Genomic DNA, 21,220 nt, shown 5'->3' with positions numbered 1-21,220 from the left:
ATATGTAAGGCAGTTGTGAATGGAATCAAAGGATGTCACCAGAGAGATGGATCCCAGAAGAAAAATGAATAGAGTGATCAGCAGTATTAAAGGCAGAAGAGAAGTTAAGGAGGGACAGTGAACCATAGTCAAACAGAATATTGGTAACATTGATTGGGACAACTTAGGTCTTGTGGTTGGGGAAGAAACCAGATTTGAGGGACCCGAACAGCAAATGGTAAGGGAGGTGAGTATTAGTTGAGCAACAACATGTCCAAGGATCTTGGAGAGATAGGTAGGTTTGATATAGGGAATTGATTAGTGGAAGTAGAAGGATTGGGTCCTTAAGAAAGGCAGCAATGATAACAGTTTTGAAAGGGGTGAGGACAGCCTTGAAGTGAAAATTGTTTAGTCAGGAATTGGACATTTCAGGTCAATGGCCTTTCATCAGAACAGTCATTGACCTGAAATGTTAACTCTGTTTCTCTCTCCACTCGTGCTGCCTGACCTGCTGAGTATTAGCAGCATTTTCTGTTTTTATCTCTGGATTATTAGCCCAAGCCTGTGAATTACTAGTCCAGTAACATAACAGTGAGGCTACTGTATTCTATTCATTCATCGGCTCAGAGGTTGGAACTACCTATCATTCTGTTTAATGGCTGAGTGTTCAATTTTATCGATGAGAAATTTAGGTGAAGAACCAAGTTTCCTAGAAAAGACCAAAACCAAGATTTAAAAGTATAGAAGAGAAAACGGGCTAAGTATTGGTTAGGTGATGCCAAGCTTGCATTTTTAAAAGCTGTGGATTGTGGAACATTGGGAAGACTTGGGGAAGTATAGAATTCCATGTTTTTTTAATTTCCTGTGGATGAATCATGGAATTTGGATGTTTTGGGACACACTGGCTTATTTTCACAGAATGGGTTAGCGGCACAACAGCTTGTATAAGTACAGCTATGGATTGTGTGTTTTAATCCCATAGGTCACAAGCACAGCATTTTTTTCCAAGAATAATGCAGCAATGTGTTTCATCCACTTCCACAATATTCCACATTGATGCAATGGTTTTGACCTTTAAAAACAAAACTGATCAGGAACACAGCTGCTAGCTGTAATATATTGTTTTGATGCCAGTTGTGAACCCGACCAGTAAAATCAGTTCAATAATGCTGCTTGATGGCTCTGGTCCACCTGAACCACATTACAGTTGTAACTTTATATGATTTAATGAGGTCTTATTCTGTTTTATCGTACAGACATTCCGTAGGGTACCTGTTCTCCAGAATTGTGAGGAGCTTTTTTTATTATTAGTTAATTGGATATTTTATTCTTTAAAATTCTACAAATAATAGGGAAAATGAAACATTTTCATTGGTCTTTTGCTCTATTCTTTTTAATTACTTTATGAAAATGTATCACTCGCTTATACTAGCCCTTAAAGATACAAACTTTAACACTGGAAAATCTTGAACCTGCTGGAAACTCAAAATGGGCGTTAAAAACATAAAGGGCAGTCTTATCAGTACTGCCTTTAAAAATGGTTCATGTAAAAAGAAATCTGACCAATTGTTAAAAGTCCTTTTTTTAATTGAAATGTTGTCTATCTGTAGAATCTTTTCTATTTTCTTCTCAGGTTTCAGTACATCTGACACTATTCTCTTGCTTTTGGAGGGAGACTGGTCTCTACAAATCCCACTATGTAACTAGCTAACAGGAAGTATGCCACAGTGTGATTCAACTTTCCTTTTGATATTTTTTCTTTGCTTCCTCTGGAAGACTGAGCATTGCTTGGCTCCTTCCCCAAATGGAATGGTTGAGATCAGACATTTGGTTCACGGCCAAACACAGAAACATACTGTTATTTAATTAATTTAATTATTAAATGATAATGTAACCACCAAGACCAAATTATTACCCATGGTTCACCTAAGCTTTAATTCAAAAGCAATTGCACAAATACAATTTCACATCTTATACAAATCTGTCACACTGTGTAGTGAAACCATTGCACTATATTGTTCATATTATAGAATTCAATTCTTTCCCAATTTTCCACCTTCCTCTTCAGATGTAACTGCTTTGCTGGGTTATAGTTCATCGCCTAGATGTGCTTAGGCTAGTTATAGCACTCCTATTAACACCCTGGTTAAGGTCAGCTAGCTTGGTGCCAACTCGCAATCGAACCAGGCAGCTTCTGTCTTTAAGGCTCAGTTACATGCTGAGCTATCAGGGTCGTCTTATGTTTTTAAGCATCATTGAACTGGTGACTCCTTGGGACAATTGGCTTAGAGCTACTGAAATAGTGAAATTTGCGTGTAGAGTGTTACAGAAGCTGCCTGGGTACAATTGTATTATTACACTATTAATTTAGCTCCTACACTCTGTTCCGTCTCTCCTCCAAGCCAATTCCCCTCATATCTACAGTACTTAGCTTTGTTAGAGGGTAGGATGTAATTTTATTGATAGAAAAGCAAAAGAGTATTAATGTTAATTATAATTTTAACTGACGTTTTTTAAGAAGCAGCGACACTGCTGTTGTGGCTTTTTCTTAATGAATTATCAGTTTAATCACATTCATATATCCTTATCTCCTTTTCAGGTTAAAGAGCTGAAATTTTATGCTGGAATTTCCAAGTGTCTTTCTGAACTAGGTGATACTGAGATAGACAGAGTAACCCAGCCTACCAAGGTAATGCTCATTTTGGAATACACCAAAGACATAAACTAAGAGCTGATGTACAACTTGACCATTTTTCTATTTGAGTAGGTCTGAACATAAGTCAAATAAGATTAGAGAAATGAATGCGTGGCTCAAAGACTGGTGTGGTAGAAGTGGGTTTTGGTTCAGGGGGCACTGACACCAGTAATGAGTAAAGTGGTGGCTGTACCGTTGGGATGGTCTACACCTGAACTGTGCTGGGGCCGGTGTTCTAGCAAGTTGCATAACTGGGGAAGTAGAGAGGGTTTTAAACTGAATAGTGGGGGCAAGGGATCAAGTTTGGGAAGATGTAAATCAAGAAGTAGAGACAGGGCAAGAGAGGAAGGTATTAATATGGGAAATGTTAAACAGACTGTGACAGAAAGGGAAGAGCGTGCAAATCTAAGAGTAAATCAACAGATAAGGCTAGAGGTTGCAAAAATAATAAAAGGGCAAAACTAAAGGCTCTGTATCTGAATGCATGTAGCATTCGAAACAAAACAGATCAACTGAGAGCGCAAATAGAAATAAATAAGTACGATCTGATAGCCATTACAGAGACATGGCTGCAGGACGACATAGATTGGGACCTGAATATTGAAGGGTACATGGCATTTAGGAAGGACATGAAGCTAGGAAAAGGTGGAGGGTTGGCTCTGTTAATTAATGATGGTATTAGTGCAATAGAGAGGGATGACCTAAGTTCAGGAAACCAGGATGTAGAAGCAGTTTGGGTAGAGATGAGAAATCATAAAGGCAAGAAGTCACTTATGGGAGTGGTGTATAGGCCACCTAACATTAATCACACTGTAGGACGGGGTATAAAGGAAGAAATAATGGCAGCTTGTCAGGAAGGTACGCCGATAATCATGGGGGATATTAACCTACATATAGACTGGAAATATCAGATGGACAGAGGTAGCCTAGGTGAGGAGCATTTAGAATGTTTTTGGGATAATTTCTTGGAACAGTGTGTTCTGGAGCCAACTAGGCTATACTAGATGTGGTATTATGCAACCAGATAGGATTAATTAATAACCTCATAGTTAAAGTGCCCCAAGGTGGCAGCCGTCATAATATGATTGAATTTTACATTCCGTTTGAGGGAGAGAACAGTGGGTCCAAGACCAAGATTTTAAATTTAATAAGGGCAATTATGGGGGCATGAAAGCAGAGCTAGCTAAAGTGAACTGGCAAATTAGGTTAAAGGATAAGTCAATAGAAATGCAGTTGCAGACATTTAAGGGGATATTTCAGAATACACAGAATAGATACATTTCAATGAGAAAGAAGAATTCCAAGGGTGGGACCCACCATCCGTGGTTAACTAAAACAGTTAAAGATAGTATCACATTTAAAGAAAAAGCACATAATTGTGCAAAGATGGGGTGAGGCAGGTCAGATGATTGGACAGAGTATAAAAAACAGCAAAGGTTGACTAAAAGATTGATAAGGAAGGTAAAATTTGAGTACGAGAGAAAGCAAGCTAGAAATATAAATTCAGATAGTAAGAGTTTCTATAGCTATTTAAAAAAGAAAAGGGTTAACAACGTGAACCTTGGTCCTATAGAAAGTGAGTCTGGGGAATTAATAATGGATAATAAGGAGATGGCAGATGAATTGAGCAGGTATATTGCATCGGTCTTCACTATCGAGGGTAGAAGTAACATCCCAGAATTAATTGTAAGTCAAGAAATGGAAGGGAAGGAGGAAGGAACTCAAGAAAATTACAATCACCAGAGAAGTGGTACTGAACAAATTGTTGGAGCTGCGAGCTGACAGGTCCCTGGGTCCTGATGAACTTCATCCTCGGGTCTTAAAAGAAGTGACTAGTGAGATAGTTGATGCGTTAATTTTAATTTTCCAAAACTCCCTAGATTCAGGGAAGGTTCCTTTAGATTGGAAAATAGCGAATGTAACTCCTTTATTCAAAAAGGGAGGGAGACAGAAAGCAGGAAACTACAGGCCAGTTAGATTAACATCTGTCTTAGGGAAAATGTTAGAAGCCATTATTAAAGACGTTATAGCAGGGCACTTAGAAATATTGAAGGTAATCAGGCAAAGTCAACATGGTTTTGTAAAAGGGAAATCATGTTTAACCAATTTATTGGAGTTCTTCGAGGGAGTTGCTTGTGCTGCGGATGAAGGGGGACTGGTGGATGTATTGTACTTAGACTTCCAGAAGGCATTTGATAAGGTGCCACATCAAAGATTATTGCAAAAATTAAAAGCTCATGGTGTAGGGGGTAACATATTGGCATGGACAGAAGATTGGCTAAATAACAGGAAACAGAGAGTAGGCATAAATGGGTCATTTTCTGGTTGTCAAGATGTAACGAGTGGTGTGCCACAGGGATCTGTGCTGGGACCTCATCTTTTTACAATTTATATAAATGGCTTTGATGATGGGACCAAAGGTATGGTTGCTAAATTTGCTGATGACACAAAGATAGCTAGGAAAGTAGGTTGCGAAGAGGACATAATGAGGCTACAAAGGGGTATAGATTGGTTAAGTGAGTGGGCAAAAATCTGGCAGATGGAGTATAATGTGGGAAAATGCAAAGTTATCCCTTTTGGCGGGAAGAACAACAAAGAAGCATATTATCTAAATGGTGAGAGATTGCGGAGCTTTGAGATGCAGAGGGATCTGGGTGTCTTAGTGCATGAATCGCAAAAGGTTAGTATGCATGTACGGCACGTAATTAGGAAAGCTAATAGACTGTTATCGTTTATCGTGAGGGGAATTGAATACAAAAGTAGAGAGGTTGTGCTTCAGCTATACTGGGCATTGGTGAGACCACATCTGGAGTACTGTGTACAGTATTTGTCTTATTTAAGGAAGGATGTAAATGCGTAGAAAGCAGTTCGGAGAAGGTTTACTGGACTGTAACTGTAACTAATACCTGGAATGGGCGGGCTATCTTACGAGGAAAGATTGGACAGGCTAGGCTTGTATCCGCTGGAATTTAGAAGAGTAAGAGGTGACTTGATTGAAACCTATAAGATCCTGAGGGGTGGATGTGGAAAGGATGTTTCCCCTTGTGGGAGAATCTAGAACTAGGGGTCATTGTTTAAAAATAAGGGGTCACCCATTTAAGACAGAGATGAAGAGAAATATTTTCTCACGGAGGTTCGTGAGTCTTTGGAATTCTCTTCCTCAAAAGGCGGTGGAAGCAGAGTCTTTGAATATTTTTAAGGCAGAGGGTAGATAGATTCTTGTTAAGCAAAGGGTTGAAAGGTTATCGGGGGTAGGTGGTAATGTGGAGTAATCAGTTCAGCCATGAACTTATTGAATGGTGGAGCAGGCTCAGGCCGAGTGGCCTACTCCTGCTCCTAATTTGTATGTTCATAATTTATCTGTTAGTTGTAGAAGATGTCCAGTACTCCGTTCCAACACATGGGGGGTGGGGGAAGTTTAGCAGGAAAGGGCAGGTGGAAACAGGTGCTCGTGCGGGGTGAAATTCCAGAAAAATGACATCGGTTCAGAAACCCAACATCGTCCTCCGATTTCTGGGTTTGGCCAGGACGGGATCAGAGGCAAGAGGGAAACACCACCCCCGCCCCATCCAATGTGCAGCTGGTGGGAAACTAATTAAAATATTCAAAGAGCTAACTAATTTAACCCTGCATTCTGGCTTTAACAATCAACGTACAGGTGCCCCGAGGTCTACATCTCACCAGGGTATAAGAGGCGAGTGATTGCTTACTGAAATTGGCATGCTGGGAAGTTTTTAAAGATTGAAATCTTTATATGGTGCAGACAGATCAGGCAATGAATGGCAAAGCCATTTGTACATCACATTTGTTCAAGTCTTTGTCCCTTGGCCTTAAGGGAGTGCAGATGAGAGAGGTACCAGAGGCAACGGCCGGGGTGAGACAGAGTAATGGTTTTCATGGGGACGAGAACATGAAAAGTGGAGGTGGGGGTGTGTTTGAGCAGATCGGTTGTGCAGAAAGGCAATGCTGAACGGTGGGCCAAAGGCCAATGTTGAGATTTTGAGAGTGCCGTTATAAGTGAATTCGTAGAGAGTTTTTTTCAGGATCAAATACAGAAGGAAGTAGGGATTGGAGGGGGATGTGGGTGGAGAGCTGGTACAAGGAAGTGATCAGAGATGGCCTTATCTGTGATTGATACTGTGGGAGTAGCGAGGCCACGTGAGATTGCAAGGTCAAGGGGGTAGCCATGAATATGGGTTGGGGAGTTTACATGGAGGATGAGATTAAGGGAGGATAGGAGGACAGTGAACTCAAAAGAGAGGATGATGAATTGATATGGAGGTTGAAATCGCCTAGGATGAGAAGTCACTCCGTATAGAGGCTGAGGGATGAACGCAGTAATAATAACTCATTGAGAAAATCGTTATGGTTCTTGGGTGGGCAGTAGAGAATGAGGATTTTAAATGAGAAGTGGGAGCGGTGGAACAAGGTGAGATGCTCAAAGGAGGAGAAAATGCCAGAAGGGTAGGGAGACAGATCAACATGTGATTTGGTGATAAGAGCCTCACCATCTCTGCGACAGTCTGGGCGAGGCAAGTGGTGAAAGTTACAGCCAGGCGGTGGGGCTTAGTTTCAGGGAAGGTGTCATCATCCCTCAGCCAGGTTTCTTTTAAGCCCATGATGTCGATGCAATCCACAATAAACTCATGGATTGCAAGGCTTTGTTCACAAGTGAAGGGACATTCTGCAGGGAGATGCAAAGAAGGGAGATGATAGCTTAATCACTGGCAGAGTCCACAAGGTCAGCACTGGAAGGGCAAGTTGAACAGGGTGGAGATTGGCAAGATCAGCCCCCAGCCGGTGTGCTGGGTGGGAAGGTCAGCGAGATAGATTGGGGAAATTGGGGTTGCTGTTCATGAGGATGCAGTGATGAGTGCCTCATTGGGCTCTTCAGAGAATGCCAAGAGAGGCATAGGGGGAAGTTTGAATCTTATCTAAGAGGGAGTCAAGCCTAGGACAGCAGCAGGAGAGTAGGAACATTGAGTAGTGCTGAAGGTTTGGGGTGGGGATTTGGGAAGGCAGAGTATCGGAGAGGGGAGAAATGAAAGGAGGCATAATTGGGCGGCACAGTGGCGCAGTGGTTAGCACCGCAGCCTCACAGCTCCAGGGACCTGGGTTCGATTCCGGGTACTGCCTGTGTGGAGTTTGCAAGTTCTCCCTGTGTCTGCGTGGGTTTTCTCCGGGTGCTCCGGTTTCCTCCCACAAGCCAAAAAGACTTGCAGATTGATAGGTAAATTGGCCATTATAAATTGTCACTAGTATAGGTAGGTGGTAGGGAAATGTAGGGACAGGTGGGGATGTTTGGTAGGAATATGGGATTAGTGTAGGATTAGTATAAATGGGTGGTTGATGTTCGGCACAGACTCGGTGGGCCGAAGGGCCTGTTTCAGTGCTGTATCTCTAATCTAAAAAATAATAACAGGAGAGAAGATTCTAGGAGGGGTAGAGAGAAAAGAAGTAAAAAGAGGGAGGAAAATAATAAAGTGGAAATGGAAGTGATGGGCTTGGGTCCAGAGGAGCAGTCAAAGTGCGCAAGTGAATGATCGCAGAGAAAACGTAAGTTACATGGGCCTGGTTATGTAGCATTGATTAGGATGCATTTATTCTAGTAGTGAATGGAGAATAGAGAGGAATAGAAGAGAGTCCAACGTTAAAGTCATAAGTCCTGTAGTGGGTTAAAGTTGACATAGGCAGGTGGAGTCAACATGGAGCATCGATGATCCGTTATCCAAGTTTCCCACTCAAATCCAGAGGGCTGTTGGCTTTGCTGCAGTGGCTGGATCCTCACAGGTCCAGGGGATGATTGATTGTATGAATATGGCAGTCAAGGCGCCGTTAGTTCAGCCAGGTGTCATCTTGAATTGGAAGGGCTTTCACTCCCCTAAAGTCCAGCTGGTTCATGACTGTCGCAAAGTAATCGTGCATGTCTGCACCAGATAGGCAGGGTTGCCCTGGCTCCTTCATTCTTCATCAATCACATCTGCCGCAGGTGTTCTTACCTCCACACAGTCTCAGCGACTGGCTCTTGGGAGACCAGGGCTACGCACTGAAGACCTGGCTGCCGACTCCTGTGAGGAACCCTTCCAGTGAGCCAGAGGAGAGATGGAGAGATCTAACAGAGGCCATATCATCACCTGGGCAATAGTAGAGCAAGTGATTGGGTTAATCAAGATGCAGTTTAGCTGCCTGGACAGTTCTGGAGGCCCCCCTCAGTATGCCCCATCAAGGGTCTCCAGGATTGTTGTGCTCTGCTTCACCCTTCACTACATGATGCTGCAGAGAGTAGTGGAGCTGCAGCCGAAGGAAGGTGGAAAGCGGCCAGCATCCTCCCCCTGAGGAAGAGGAGGTAGATGTGCCCATGATTCTTGCAGCTGCACGTCTTGCTGCCAGAGAAGCCCATAACAGACTCATCTATGCATCCTTCACTTTAATATGTGTGCATGCAGTCATCTGAGAGTTCCATCAGAAGCCCCCATTACACTTTGTTCCAACAGTCAACCAGCCAACCATCACACTCGCACCCTTTCCTCCTCAAATGCTGATCATACCATTCACCTGAAGGCTCCTGTTCAGGCTAAATGAGGGATGAGACAAAGTGGAGGCCAGGAGAATGAGAAGTTCACATAAAGTCTTTGATTCATTGAAATAAAGATCATTATTACGCAATTAACATTAGCATTACTATAAGCACTGCTACGTGGTGCTACCCCTGTGGTTTCAGAAGAGCTAGAAGCAGGCTGTTCATCCCCTGCTCTGACACGAGGTCCCTATGCCAGATGTTCTCTGGGTTTTGGAGCCCATGAAAGCTCTGCCAAAGATTGCCCCACCTGCACCTGTGCAGGTGGTCATTGGCGCAGGAGGTGGCGAGCGTGGCTCTGTCTGTGGTGGGGTGGGGTGGGGGGGCTGTGTGGGTAGGGATGATAAGCGGGGACGCCTTCAGCAGAGTTGCCACTGCCAAGTCCATTTCTCCATCCTCCCTCTCATTGTCCACCTGCGCTTCCCTGCTAGCCAAGAGCACTTTGCTGCATGTCAGTGAGGTGTTGAGCCACCCACTTGAGGGTTTGCTCCATCCTCTGTAAAGTGACAGACAGAGTGTGAATGCCATTGGTCTGAGCCAGCAGGCACTCGGTGGCCTGCTGCATCTAATTCTGCACGAGGGTGGCCGCTCTTTCCATGGAGGTGAACATCAGGGCAAATACCTGAGACATCATGGCACTTATGCTAGAGATGGATACCTCCATTTTCTGTGCAAGGGTTGACACTGCCTCTGTAAATGCTGACAGCAGCACAGACATTTCCTTTTGCAGCTTCGCAAGTTCCCTTTTCGTGGATGTCCCCCAAGGCTCAGCAGCTGTGTCCAACTGAGTGGAGCTTAGTGTCCTGTGCCCTCTGTAAGGGACTCTCCACTGCTGACCCTCTCTCCAGCAGCAGCTCCTACTCACATTTGAAGTGCTGCTCACCATGTGCCATCCTATCTATCTGTGGTGCTTGACCCACCGAGGTGTGTATATCTGCGCTGATGGAATTGCGTAGGAGTCATGTGGCGGTGAATCTTCAGAGTGCTCGCCATCCTGAGAACTCTTTGGGCTGGACTCTCATAATTTATGTCATCATCCGTGAAGGACCTGTGGGAGATGAAAGACATGAGTTAATGCTGACAGTGAAAAAGAATACAAACTCGACCTAGTGCAGAGCATGACAGTTCAGTTATTGTTGACATCAATTCTACATGAGTGACAGTTAAGTGCCAAGTGGCAGTACATCATCTGATGCTATCACCAGGGCAATGGGCCACCCTCATCTCTCCATTGCTGATGCCCAGTCTGTGCCACCCTGCCAATCTCCCAAGGCATCCTCCTCCGCTGCAGTCAGGGTGACTGTGGCTGCAGGTCCACCTCTGATTTTCTCCCTCTCCCTGACTTTGGGCAGTGTCTTCTGCAATGAGAGAAAGCAGAGAGTTATGAGTATGAGAAGTGAAATGTGCGTTGAGCATGGAATAATAACATTTCAGGAGGTTGACTGAGGGATGTGTGTGAGATTGGGCAATAGGATGATCGTGTGTGAGAGTGTTGTCTGTTGAGATGGAGATTTGAGGAGGATGCTGGAGAGAGAGGAATGTGTGTAACTTCAAAGTGGGTCAGTCAGAGGAGTGCTGTGCAGGAGAATACTGGGACGGTCACAAAATGATGGCTGGCACTTGAGAGTTGTAGGACCTCACCTTGCCAGACTTGATGAGGTCATTAAACCTTTTCCGGCACTGGATTCAGGTCCTCATTACCACACTCCTGCGCTTACAGCCTCTACAACTTGTAGCCGTGCTTGCTTCATAAGGAGAATGATGTAGGTGTAGAGATCAGGGAGGGGGATTGTGATATACTTGAACAAATTAGCATTGAAAGGGAGGAAGTATTAGCTGTTTTAGCAGGCTTAAAAGTGGATAAATCACTAGGCCCAGATGAGATGTATCCCAGGCGGTTATGTGAGGCAAGGGAAGAGATAGCAGGGGTTCTGACACAAATTTTCAAATCTCTCTGGCCACAGGAGAGGTGCCAGTGGACTGGAGGACAGCGAATGTGGTACCATTATTCAAAAAGGGTAGCAGGGATAAACCAGGTAATTACAGGCCAGTGAGTCTAACATCAGTGGTAGGGAAACTATTGGAAAAAATTCTGAGGGACAGGATTAATCTCCACTTGGAGAGTCAGGGGTTAATCAGGGCGAGTCAGCATGGCTTTGTCAGGGGGAGATCGTGTCTAACAAATCTGATTGAATTTTTTGAGGAGGTGACTAGATGTGTAGAAGAGATGGTCTACATGGACTTCAGTAAGGTTTTGATAAGGTCCCACATGGGAGATTGATTAAGAAGGTAAGAGCCCATGAAATCCAGGGCAATTTGGCAAATTGGATCCAAAATTGGCGTAGTGGCAGGAGGCAGAGGATGATGGTCGAGGGTTGTTTTTGTGAGTGGAAGCCTGTGACCAGCAGTTTACCGCAGGGATCAGTGCTGGGACCCTTGCTGTTTGTAGAGTACATTAATGATTTAGACGTGAATATAGGGGGTATGAACAGTAAGTTTGCAGATGACATGAAAATTGGTGGTGTGGTAAATAGTGAGGAGGAAAGCCTTAGTTTACAGGACGATATAGATGGACTGGTAAGATGGGTGGAGCAGTGGCAGATGGAATGTAATCCTGATAAGTGTGAGGTGATGCATTTTGGGAGGACTGACAAGGCAAGGGAATATACAATGGATGGTAGGACCCTAGGAAGTACAGTGGGTCAGAGGGACCTTGGTGTACTTGTTCATAGATCACTGAAGGCAGCAGCACAGGTAGATAAGGTGGTTAGGAAGGCATATGGGATACTTGCCTTTATTAGCCGAGGCATAGAATATAACAGCAGGGAGGTTATGATGGAGCTGTATAATACGCTAGTTCGGCCACAGCTGGAGTACTGTGTACAGTTCTGGTCTCCTCAGTGTAGGAAGAATGTGATTGCACTGGAGAGGGTGCAGGGGAGATTCACCAGGATTTTGCCTGGGCTGGAGCATTTCAGCTATGAAGAGAGACTGGATAGGTTAGGGTTGTTTTCCTTAGAGCAGAGAAGGCTGAGGGGAGACCTGATTGAGCTATACAAAATTGAGGGGCATTGATAGGTTAGATAGGAAGAAACTTTTTTCCCTTAGCGGAGGTGTCAATAACCAGGGGGCATAGATTTAAGGTAAGGGGCAGGAGGTTTAGAGGGGATTTGAGGAAAAAAAAATTCCCTCAGAGGGTGGTTGGAATCTGGAACACACTGCCTGAAGGGGTGGTAGAGGCAGGAACCCTCACAACATTTAAGAAGTATTTAGATGAGCTCTTCAAACGCCATACTATACAAGGCTATGGGCCAAGTGCTGGAAAATGGGATTAGAATAGTTAGGTGCTTGATGGCTGGCACAGACACCTTGGGCCAAAGGGACTCTATGACTCTATAAGGTTGGCTTGACTCTCGCATCCTCAGGGTAGAGGACTTCTCTCCTGGCTCTCACCACCTCCATCGTTACCTCAAGGGACGAGTCTGAGAACAGGAGGGCAGTGTTCCCACATCTTCCTTCCCTTGTGCAGCTTTCTGGTTCCTTGCCCAGCAAGATTTTCTGCAGCCATTCAGACCCCTGACAGGGTCCCTATAAATATATAGTCTTCATTTATAGATCTAGCGTGTGATCCCACCCACCCTCTCTGATTGACCAGAAACCCAACAGCAAGATGCTAATGCCGTGGCTGACTTAAGCAGTCTGTTATATTTCTTGACAGCTTTCTTCTGTTAATATCCTGTTTTAATGCTGTGTTAACAGACACTGCCTGTAGCTTATTCCTCATTATAGTATGCAAAAAACCATAAATCTTGGATTTTATTTTATGAGGACTGTGTTTTATAATGAGAACGCAGTATGACGGAATGATCATGAAGAATATTCTGATGACCTGAGAACTCTTAAAATTTATGATGTGCATAGTTTCAGCAATTACATTTTTGGCATAAAAATGGAAATGCTGGAAATGCACAGCTGTTGTCAGCTGGTTAATGTTTTGGATTAACAGTCAACGGTCACAAAATGAAAATGTAGCTTTTCCCTTTTCAAATATTTATAGAGGTGTTGTGTATTTCCTGCGGTTTGGATTTAATTCTGATTTCGAGCATTTGAGAAATTTTTTTTCTCAGTCAGAAAAAGGAATGCATACATACCTCTTAAGTGACTGGGCAGTTTCTCATGGTACTTTCTGGAAAATTCATCGGGAAATTTGGTTTCTTTTATCTGTGTTACAACCAGATGAGGACAGGGTCTAGGGCTCCCCTCTCAGCCTATTCCTGGTTTAGCCGTAACAGGGTTTAATTTTTAAAACACCGTATTTTTAGTTTCCCCTTAGTGAATTCTTGTTCACTGCTCTTTAATTGTAATGGCAAAGAAATCAACCAGACAGGTTTCCTTAGATTTAAACAAGAAAGGTGTCAGTTTATTAACCTTCAAACTCTAATTCAGTTAAAACTACTAAAAATATGTGGCACAACCAAGCTAGCATGCATATGCAATAAACACACATGCAAATAGAGACAGAGGAGCAGAAAGAATTAAAGAAGAGAGGTTTGAAGTAATATGGAGTTCAGTTGTTCGTTTTGGGATTCGATGTAAAGCCTTTGATTGCTGTTAAGTCTTGCAGTTCTCGTTGGGGCTCAGTGCACACTTTCACTTATTTAGCTGATTCCAGAAGGCTGCAGGAGTCTTGTCGCTTGAGGCTGGAGTTACTTCCATGGCTCCCTGGTACTTTGCGTGTGAGAGAGAGAGATAGATACGCTCTTCAAGTTCAGTTGCAGTCTGTTCCCTTTCTGTGAGGCCCAATTCAAAAAAACTCCAAGTTGGCCAGCAGGTTAGTCATGTGACTAATTCCTTATTTGGAACAACCTGCCTGGCAAGGTTTGTGGATTTTCCCCCCAAGTTTGGCTGACACTTTCATTGGTGGGGTGGGGCGGTGGAATGCTGGCCTTGTACACATTCAATGTCTCTTGATCAAATTCCATCTGATTAATTGAACCAGGGAGCAGTTCCATTGTCTCACTTATTCAATGTCTTTTAGAATGCAAATGTGCAGCCATGTTTCCAGCCACTGTCCTTTAGAATGCAAATGTGCAGCCATGTTTTGAGCCACTGCTGTGGTCTCTTTAAACAAATTATTTCAAATCCAGCCACAGTTCAAAATGTTTCAAATGACAAAATTAATATGTCCCATTTTTGGTAGGTGTGACGTCTGAAATTTATCGTAATAATTTCCAAGCCTTTTCGAAAGGACTGGAATAATAATGAAGAAAGTATTTTTAAAAGAAAAACTTCACTGATATAAAATCTATGAAGACCCAAACGAAAACAATCAACTGCAGTTCTTGCTGCTGCTACATTTTTTCACCATAATCCATTGCAGTTATACTAAACATCCAGTCTAATGTCATTTTACTGCCTCATATTGGCAGGATTACCTGCATGACACTATTGGCAAAAGACTTTCAATCTTTGCCATCCTAGGCACTCTGACTCCCATCCAAAAGAGTAATCTTTGTAACATGGGGAGGCGGTGGCGTACTGGTATTGTCACGAGACTAGTAACCTAGAGACCCAGGTATTGCTCTGGGGACATGGGTTCGAATCCCACTACAGCAGAAGGTGGAAATTGAATTCAATTAATAAATCTGGAATTTAAAGCTAGTCTAATGATGGCCATGAGACCATTGTCGATTGTTGTAAAAACCCATCTGGTTCACTAATGTCCTTTAGGGAAGGAAATCTGCTGCCCTTACCTGGTCTGGCCTACATGTGACTCCAGATCCACAGCAATGTGGTTGACTCTTACATGCCCTCGAAATGGCCTAGCAAGCCACTCAGTTCAAGGGCAATTAGGGATGGGCAATAAATGCTGGCCTGGCCTGCGACGCCCACATCCCATGAAAGAATTTTTAAAAACTCTCTTACCTACCTTCACATATGTGATAGGAGCCAAATTAATCTCTTCCAACAATTTCCACTTGGGCTTAGGAGGGGCGGGGGAAAGCAAATTGCCAATGATGACATGCACCCAACCAAAAAGCTACTCATTTTTGAGACAATAAATGAGAGTGGGTTGTTGTCCACTGATGTAATTCGGATTTGCATGCAAGGCAGCTACTACTGCAGTAAATGCACAACCTTGTGAAAATGTGACTGGCTGCCTTTGGAATCTGCATTCACCATTTGTAGACTAGGCTGCCGGGTCACCTTGATGTGTTAATAATCAGACTTTATAAAATTGATCACGTTATTCACTTGACTGCATGCAAATAGTGGGGGAAGGGATCATGTGAGAGGAGATGTGGTAAATCAAAGGGAAACAACGAGATAATAGAGCAGGGTAGCAATTTGGGTAATGATAACCAGAATGTGGCAGGAAGGGACAGAGCATACAAATGTAAGATTGCACCAACAGGTAAGGCCAGAGATTGCAAAAATGGTTTGGGACAATTTTGTAGAGCAGTACATTCTAGAGTCAACCAGGGAGCAGGCTATTTTAGACCTGGTAATGTGCTATAAGACAGAATTAATCAATAACCTTATGTTAAAGAAGTCTGTAAGTGACAGTGATCATAACATGATAGAATTTCATGTTCAGTTTGAAGGAGAGAAGTGCGGGTCTAAGACTCATGTTTCAAACCTATATAAAGGTAATTATAAGGGTCTGAAGGCAGAACCAGCTAAATTGAACTGGAAAACTAAGTTAAAAGGTTGGACAGCAGAGATGCAGTGGCAGACTTTTAAGGAGATATTTAATAACTCTCGACAAAGATTTATTCCAGTGAGAAAGAAAGACTCTCTGAGAAGGCTGCATCATCTGTGGCTAAGTAACCAAGTTAAGGATAGTTCCAAATTGAAAGAAACACTGCAACTCTGCAAAGATTAGTGGTAGGACAGAAGATTGGACAGATTTTAAGAACCAACAAAGAATGACTTAAAAATGAGGGAGAAAGTAGAGTATGAGGGAAAGCTAGCTAATAATGTAAAAACAGATAGTAAGAGTTTCTGGAGTATTTAAATAGGAAAAGAGTAACTAAAACTAGTGTTGCTCCTCTAGAGGTGATTGTATTGAAACATACAAGATACTGAGGAGGCTTGACAGAGTGGATGTTTCTTCTTTTGGGGGAGACTAGAACTAGGGGACACAGCTTAAGGCAGAGATGAGGAGTTTTTTTTTTCTCTGAAGGTCATTAGTCTGTGGAATTCTCTTGCCCAGAAAGCAGTGGAGGCTGGGTCAACCAGATCAGCCATGATCTTAACAAATGGCGGAAGGGTTTGAAGGGCCGAATGGCCTACTCCTGCTCCTACGTCCTATATGCCTATGTTCCTAGATTGGTTAGGGGAGTCAAACTTCAAGGAGGTTGCAGTGATTTTGCAATATGTAATATCTTAATAGATTGCAGCTTTTCTGCATGACTAAAATAGAGATGAAATCATCATGATACAAATAAATGTATGAGATATTGGGTGCTAATATTGCTTAGCTATTTAAAATAGAGTGTAATTTACTCCTCTTTAACTCAGTAACTCTGACTGAAATTTGTTGCAGAATACAATTGCAAAGGCCACCTTTGTTAGAGCATACCTGGTTTCCCAGGGTCGAGTTCCATTGCTGTGCTTTAATGATATTATCGCTACTGCAGTCGGCAACTGTCAAATGGAGACTGTCATCTGGATTATGTTGCAGAGCTTTTACCAGTCACGACTTGTCAGCCACCAGAACACAGGTAAGCTGGAGCAATGGAGCACTAGTTGCTCGAGGACATTCATTTTTCTCTTTACATCCTTGATTCAGACCAAATGGGTATATAATGTAACGACCAGGTGAGAAGGAGTCTATCAGTTCCCTCTCAGCCTTTGCCTGGTTTAACCATTACAGGGTTTAATTTTAGAAACACCATGTTTTCAGCTCCCCATTCAACGAATCCTTGTTCACTGCTCCAATTGTAAGGCAAAGTAATCAGACAGGTTTCCTTAGATTTAAACAAGAAAGGTAGAAGTTTATTAATCTTAAACTCTAATCCGGTTTGCGACTATGAATATGCGACGCAACCACTCTAGCATGCATACATGATAAACACGCAGATAGAGACAGATAAAGGGGAAAAGTTTGAGGCAATATCTGTTAGTTATTTACGGTCCTTTGTGTTCATGGTGGAGTCTTTGGTTGCCGGTAAGTCCTGCTTCAACTTGTTTCGATGTAGGAGTCTTTTCTCTCTTGAGGTGTGCGTGTTTTCTGTGGGTCCGGTGGCTTGGGGAGAAGGTGAGAGAGAGAGACAACCAGCAGAGTGGCATGCTTGTTCCAGCTTTAATTGCAAAACTGCCTTCTGAATTCTTCTCTGTGTGGCACAAATAAAAATCCAAGTTGGCCAGCAGGTCAGTCATGTGACTAACTGGCTTAACCACTTCTGCGTTTGTGGATTGTATTATCTTAGCAGGTCCTGGAATGTGCTTTCTTACACCTTCAATGCCTGGTGATCAAAATCTATTTGGGTTAATTGGATCAGGGAATAGTCCTTTGTCTCCACAAGCAGTGTCTGTTAGTTTGCAAATATCCTTCCAGCCCAAATGTCTGGTGATCTCTTTAACAAGTCATTTCTTCACTCCAGCAACAGTTTAAAATTGATGTTCATGTGACAAAATTAATGTACCTCATTCTTGGCAGGTGGGGGTCTGCATGACAATAGTTTATGATGCATGGCTTAATGTTATTCTGTAAAGTCAATATTAAAAACATTGCTTTATCTTGAGATCATTTCTGAGACATTAGGAACCATTGAGAATCTCACTGAATGCCACATGGAAATGTTTTAAGTTCCATTGCCTCTTTTAAGTGATGAAATATCTATGAAGTAGAGATTTTGTTTAAATGTATTGGGACATTATGTGCATTCCCCATTGCCTGCAAGAATTATTTTGCAAGGCAGCACCTCTTTAGGTAGTTTTTTATGGTTGTTACTGGGCTGGAGGAGTGCAGAGATCTCAGAGGATTGTAGGACTTAAGGAGGATATTGTGATAGGGAGAGGTGAGGCCATGGAGCGATTTGAAAACAAGGATGCAAACTTTAAAATCACGATGTTGCTCAGCCAGGAGCAAGTGGAGTTAAGCGAGCACAGTGATGAAAGGTGAACAGGACTTGGTCTGATTTAGGATACGACTGGCAGACTTTTGAAGAAGCTTAAATTTACAGAGAGTGAAAGATGGGAGGCCAATGAGGAATGTATTGGAATAGTCAAGTCTGAAGGTAACAAAGGCATGAATGAGGGTTTCAGCAGCAGATGGGTTGAAGCAGGGTTGGAGTTGGGCAATGTTAGGGAGAAATTTGCGGCCTTGGTAATGGTGCAAATATGTGGTCGGAAGCTTATCTTGGAGTCAAATCCAACATCAAAGCTACGAACCATCTGTACAGCTTCAGACAGTTGCCAGGGAAAGGGATGGAGTTGGTGGCTAGGGAACAGCGTTTGTGGCAGGGATAGTAGTCAATGGCTTCGCTCTTCCCAATATTTAGTTGATGGAACTTTCTGCTCATCCAGGACTGGATGTCAGATAGCCAGTCTGACAACTTAGAGTCAAGGGTGTATCTGGGGCGTTTGTTATGCTAGAGACTGGAAAAATCCTGTTGGACCATCAGGGGTGCTGGGACACTACCCCCTCACCCCAACTCCCCAGAACGATTGGAGCTGTCCCAGTGGCTTCCTTGAAGATGGGCCACTTAAAAATTGCTGTGCAAACAAAAATAAAAGTGACCTCTGTCCCTCCCTCTTTTGAGCCTAGGCCATGTTCCTGGCCTGGTCGGCCCCAAATCTGTCACCCAGCGGCCTGAGCACACCTGATTGACTGGCTTTCAACAAACTACCAGATCTCTGAGATACTGGGAATGCAGGAACTCCGAGCATAAAGCCACAACCCTACCACCATTGCCGTATTTGGGGCAGGCGGCGGGTCCACCGCCAGAGGGCCAGATGGAAGCTCCGATATAATGTTAGGACCCCAGGGTACCCCATCCTAATTTGTGGCCCTTCTGCCTCACTCTTACCATAGCTGCAGCAGGCATGTGCCAGATTGATTGTGGGTTTGTGTCCCCACTTTATCAGACTCTGAATGATTAGCTAATTTTTGTTATCCACCAGAGGGCAGTCGTGCCAAATTAGGCAGCTAATGATTATTTGAAGTTCTGCTGTAATTGATGTTGGTTAGCACAGTATGTTGCCTTTGCAGTGTACTGCAGCACCACATGTTGCTGGAGCTTAACTCATGATTCCTCACAACAAAATGCTTCTTGTAACAGACAAATCATTTTGGGCTGCACTGATATACCTCCTAGTTGGCTACAGACTGGCAGTGTCAGAGTCACAGGAGCAGGTCACACGCTCAACATTTTGTTTGGACAGAGTTGCATTAGGAGGGAAGCAAGCGCATCTCGGTGTTCAATAAGTTGTCGTGATCATGAAGAAGCAAAGTGAGCAGTGTAACAAAAGTGCTACTAACATTAAAAAACAACATTATTCTGATTCTTCTCAGGTGTAATAAAACGGATGGAATGGCTGTTGGAGCTCATGGGACATATCCGAAATGTTGCTTATGGGTCAGCTCCCATGCAGAATGCAGATCCTAAAGAGGTATTTTTGTTCAGAGGTTTGCTTTTTAAATTTGAAATGCTTTCTGTTCCAGGGAAATTCTGTGGGAATTTGATGGAAATTACCAGCATTTTCAATGTTTATGAATCTTGATGGTAAATGAAGGACATCAAAGTGATTAAATGCCATTTACAGAATAAGTTTGTGCTGGAATAAGTCCATTATGGACCTGCCAGAAAGTACACATTGTAGTTGCACAAATAAAAAAGTCTTGTTCCTCTGTCCACTGTGGCACAGAAATGCAGCCACTTGTCAAACACAATATACGATGTAAGCTGATAAAATGGTGCAAATGTGTAAGCTATATTCTATAGCGTGGCACACTATCTGGTAAGGCAATTGCAAAAAGTTTTTTTACATCATTTAGAACACTATTTAGTTAACCTATAAAAAAGTATCCTATAGTCACTCACTCAAAACTTTCAGCAGTTTGATTTTAGATTTTAATGCCATTTGTTCCTGCAGTGAAAATGTATAATTTGGTGGAATGAAAGACTAGCTGAAAATTTGTATTCACTGAAAGCTAACAATACTGAAACCCAAGCATAACTGAAAAATTAACAACTGAAAATGCTGTTTTAAAAAAAAAAAGGTTGTATTTTTAAAATGTTTGAATAGTCTGACAATGTCATGAACAATCTTTGGCCCACGACGTTCGGTAGATTTATTGGGCTACTGTTTTATTTTTTTAAGGCTGCGGACTTCCTGCTAAGCATATTTGCTGCTGCTGTTGCCGCATGGAGTGATCACACCACACCGCTGATACTTGGTGTTAGAGCTAGCTGGTTGCCGTGGATTGAAGAGAAAAGTTTCATCGACTGCATGCAATCTCCTTTCGGTGGAGGTTCAGTGGATTCCTTGTCTGTACATCAATGTCTTCACTTTCTACCACAAAGTATTCCCTTATTACTGGCTAAAGAGCCATGGAAAGACCAAACACAAAAGGTAAGTTAATGCACAGGCTACATATTCAGGGGTTGGCAGAGTCTCGAAATAGTGGCTCAGGGTTAGACTTGTACGTAATAGTTGTCTGGGCAATAAATACTGATCTTCCGAACAACGCCCACATTCAAACATGGATTAAAATAAAAACTATAAATGGCTGTATCGATATTGACTAAATGAAAATGAAATTGGTATTTGTTTTCTCTTTCCTTCTTCCCATTTCTCTCCTCCTTTCCTGACTCATGCTTGGGGTATAATTCCACGGCAACCCCTGCACATCCCACAAGTGCTCATTTTTCATATGAGCCTAACCTATCAAGGTCATCACAGCCAATACCAATTGTATTCTTCGCAAAATCTACACACGTGCACTTTCCAGCAGAGGA

General features: G+C 43.0%; 1 protein-coding gene across 12 annotated transcripts in view; it reads left to right on the top strand.

Annotated features, from left to right (window-relative positions):
- Positions 1-21,220, top strand: part of focad (focadhesin) — a 268,225-nt gene that overhangs the window by 227,716 nt on the left and 19,289 nt on the right. For all 12 annotated transcript variants that reach the window (XM_068030258.1, XM_068030260.1, XM_068030265.1 and 9 more), the window contains 4 exons: positions 2,579-2,668; positions 16,801-16,978; positions 19,774-19,871; positions 20,583-20,834. In XM_068030258.1, coding sequence (XP_067886359.1) covers positions 2,579-2,668; positions 16,801-16,978; positions 19,774-19,871; positions 20,583-20,834 — 618 coding nt within the window. The remainder of the gene's footprint in view (positions 1-2,578; positions 2,669-16,800; positions 16,979-19,773; positions 19,872-20,582; positions 20,835-21,220) is intronic.

Source organism: Heterodontus francisci, chromosome 4, assembly GCF_036365525.1.
Source record: "Heterodontus francisci isolate sHetFra1 chromosome 4, sHetFra1.hap1, whole genome shotgun sequence".
Classification (NCBI taxonomy): Eukaryota; Metazoa; Chordata; class Chondrichthyes; order Heterodontiformes; family Heterodontidae; genus Heterodontus; species Heterodontus francisci.
Note: the sequence above shows the minus strand (reverse complement) of the source record. Positions and strands in the feature narration are given on the sequence as shown.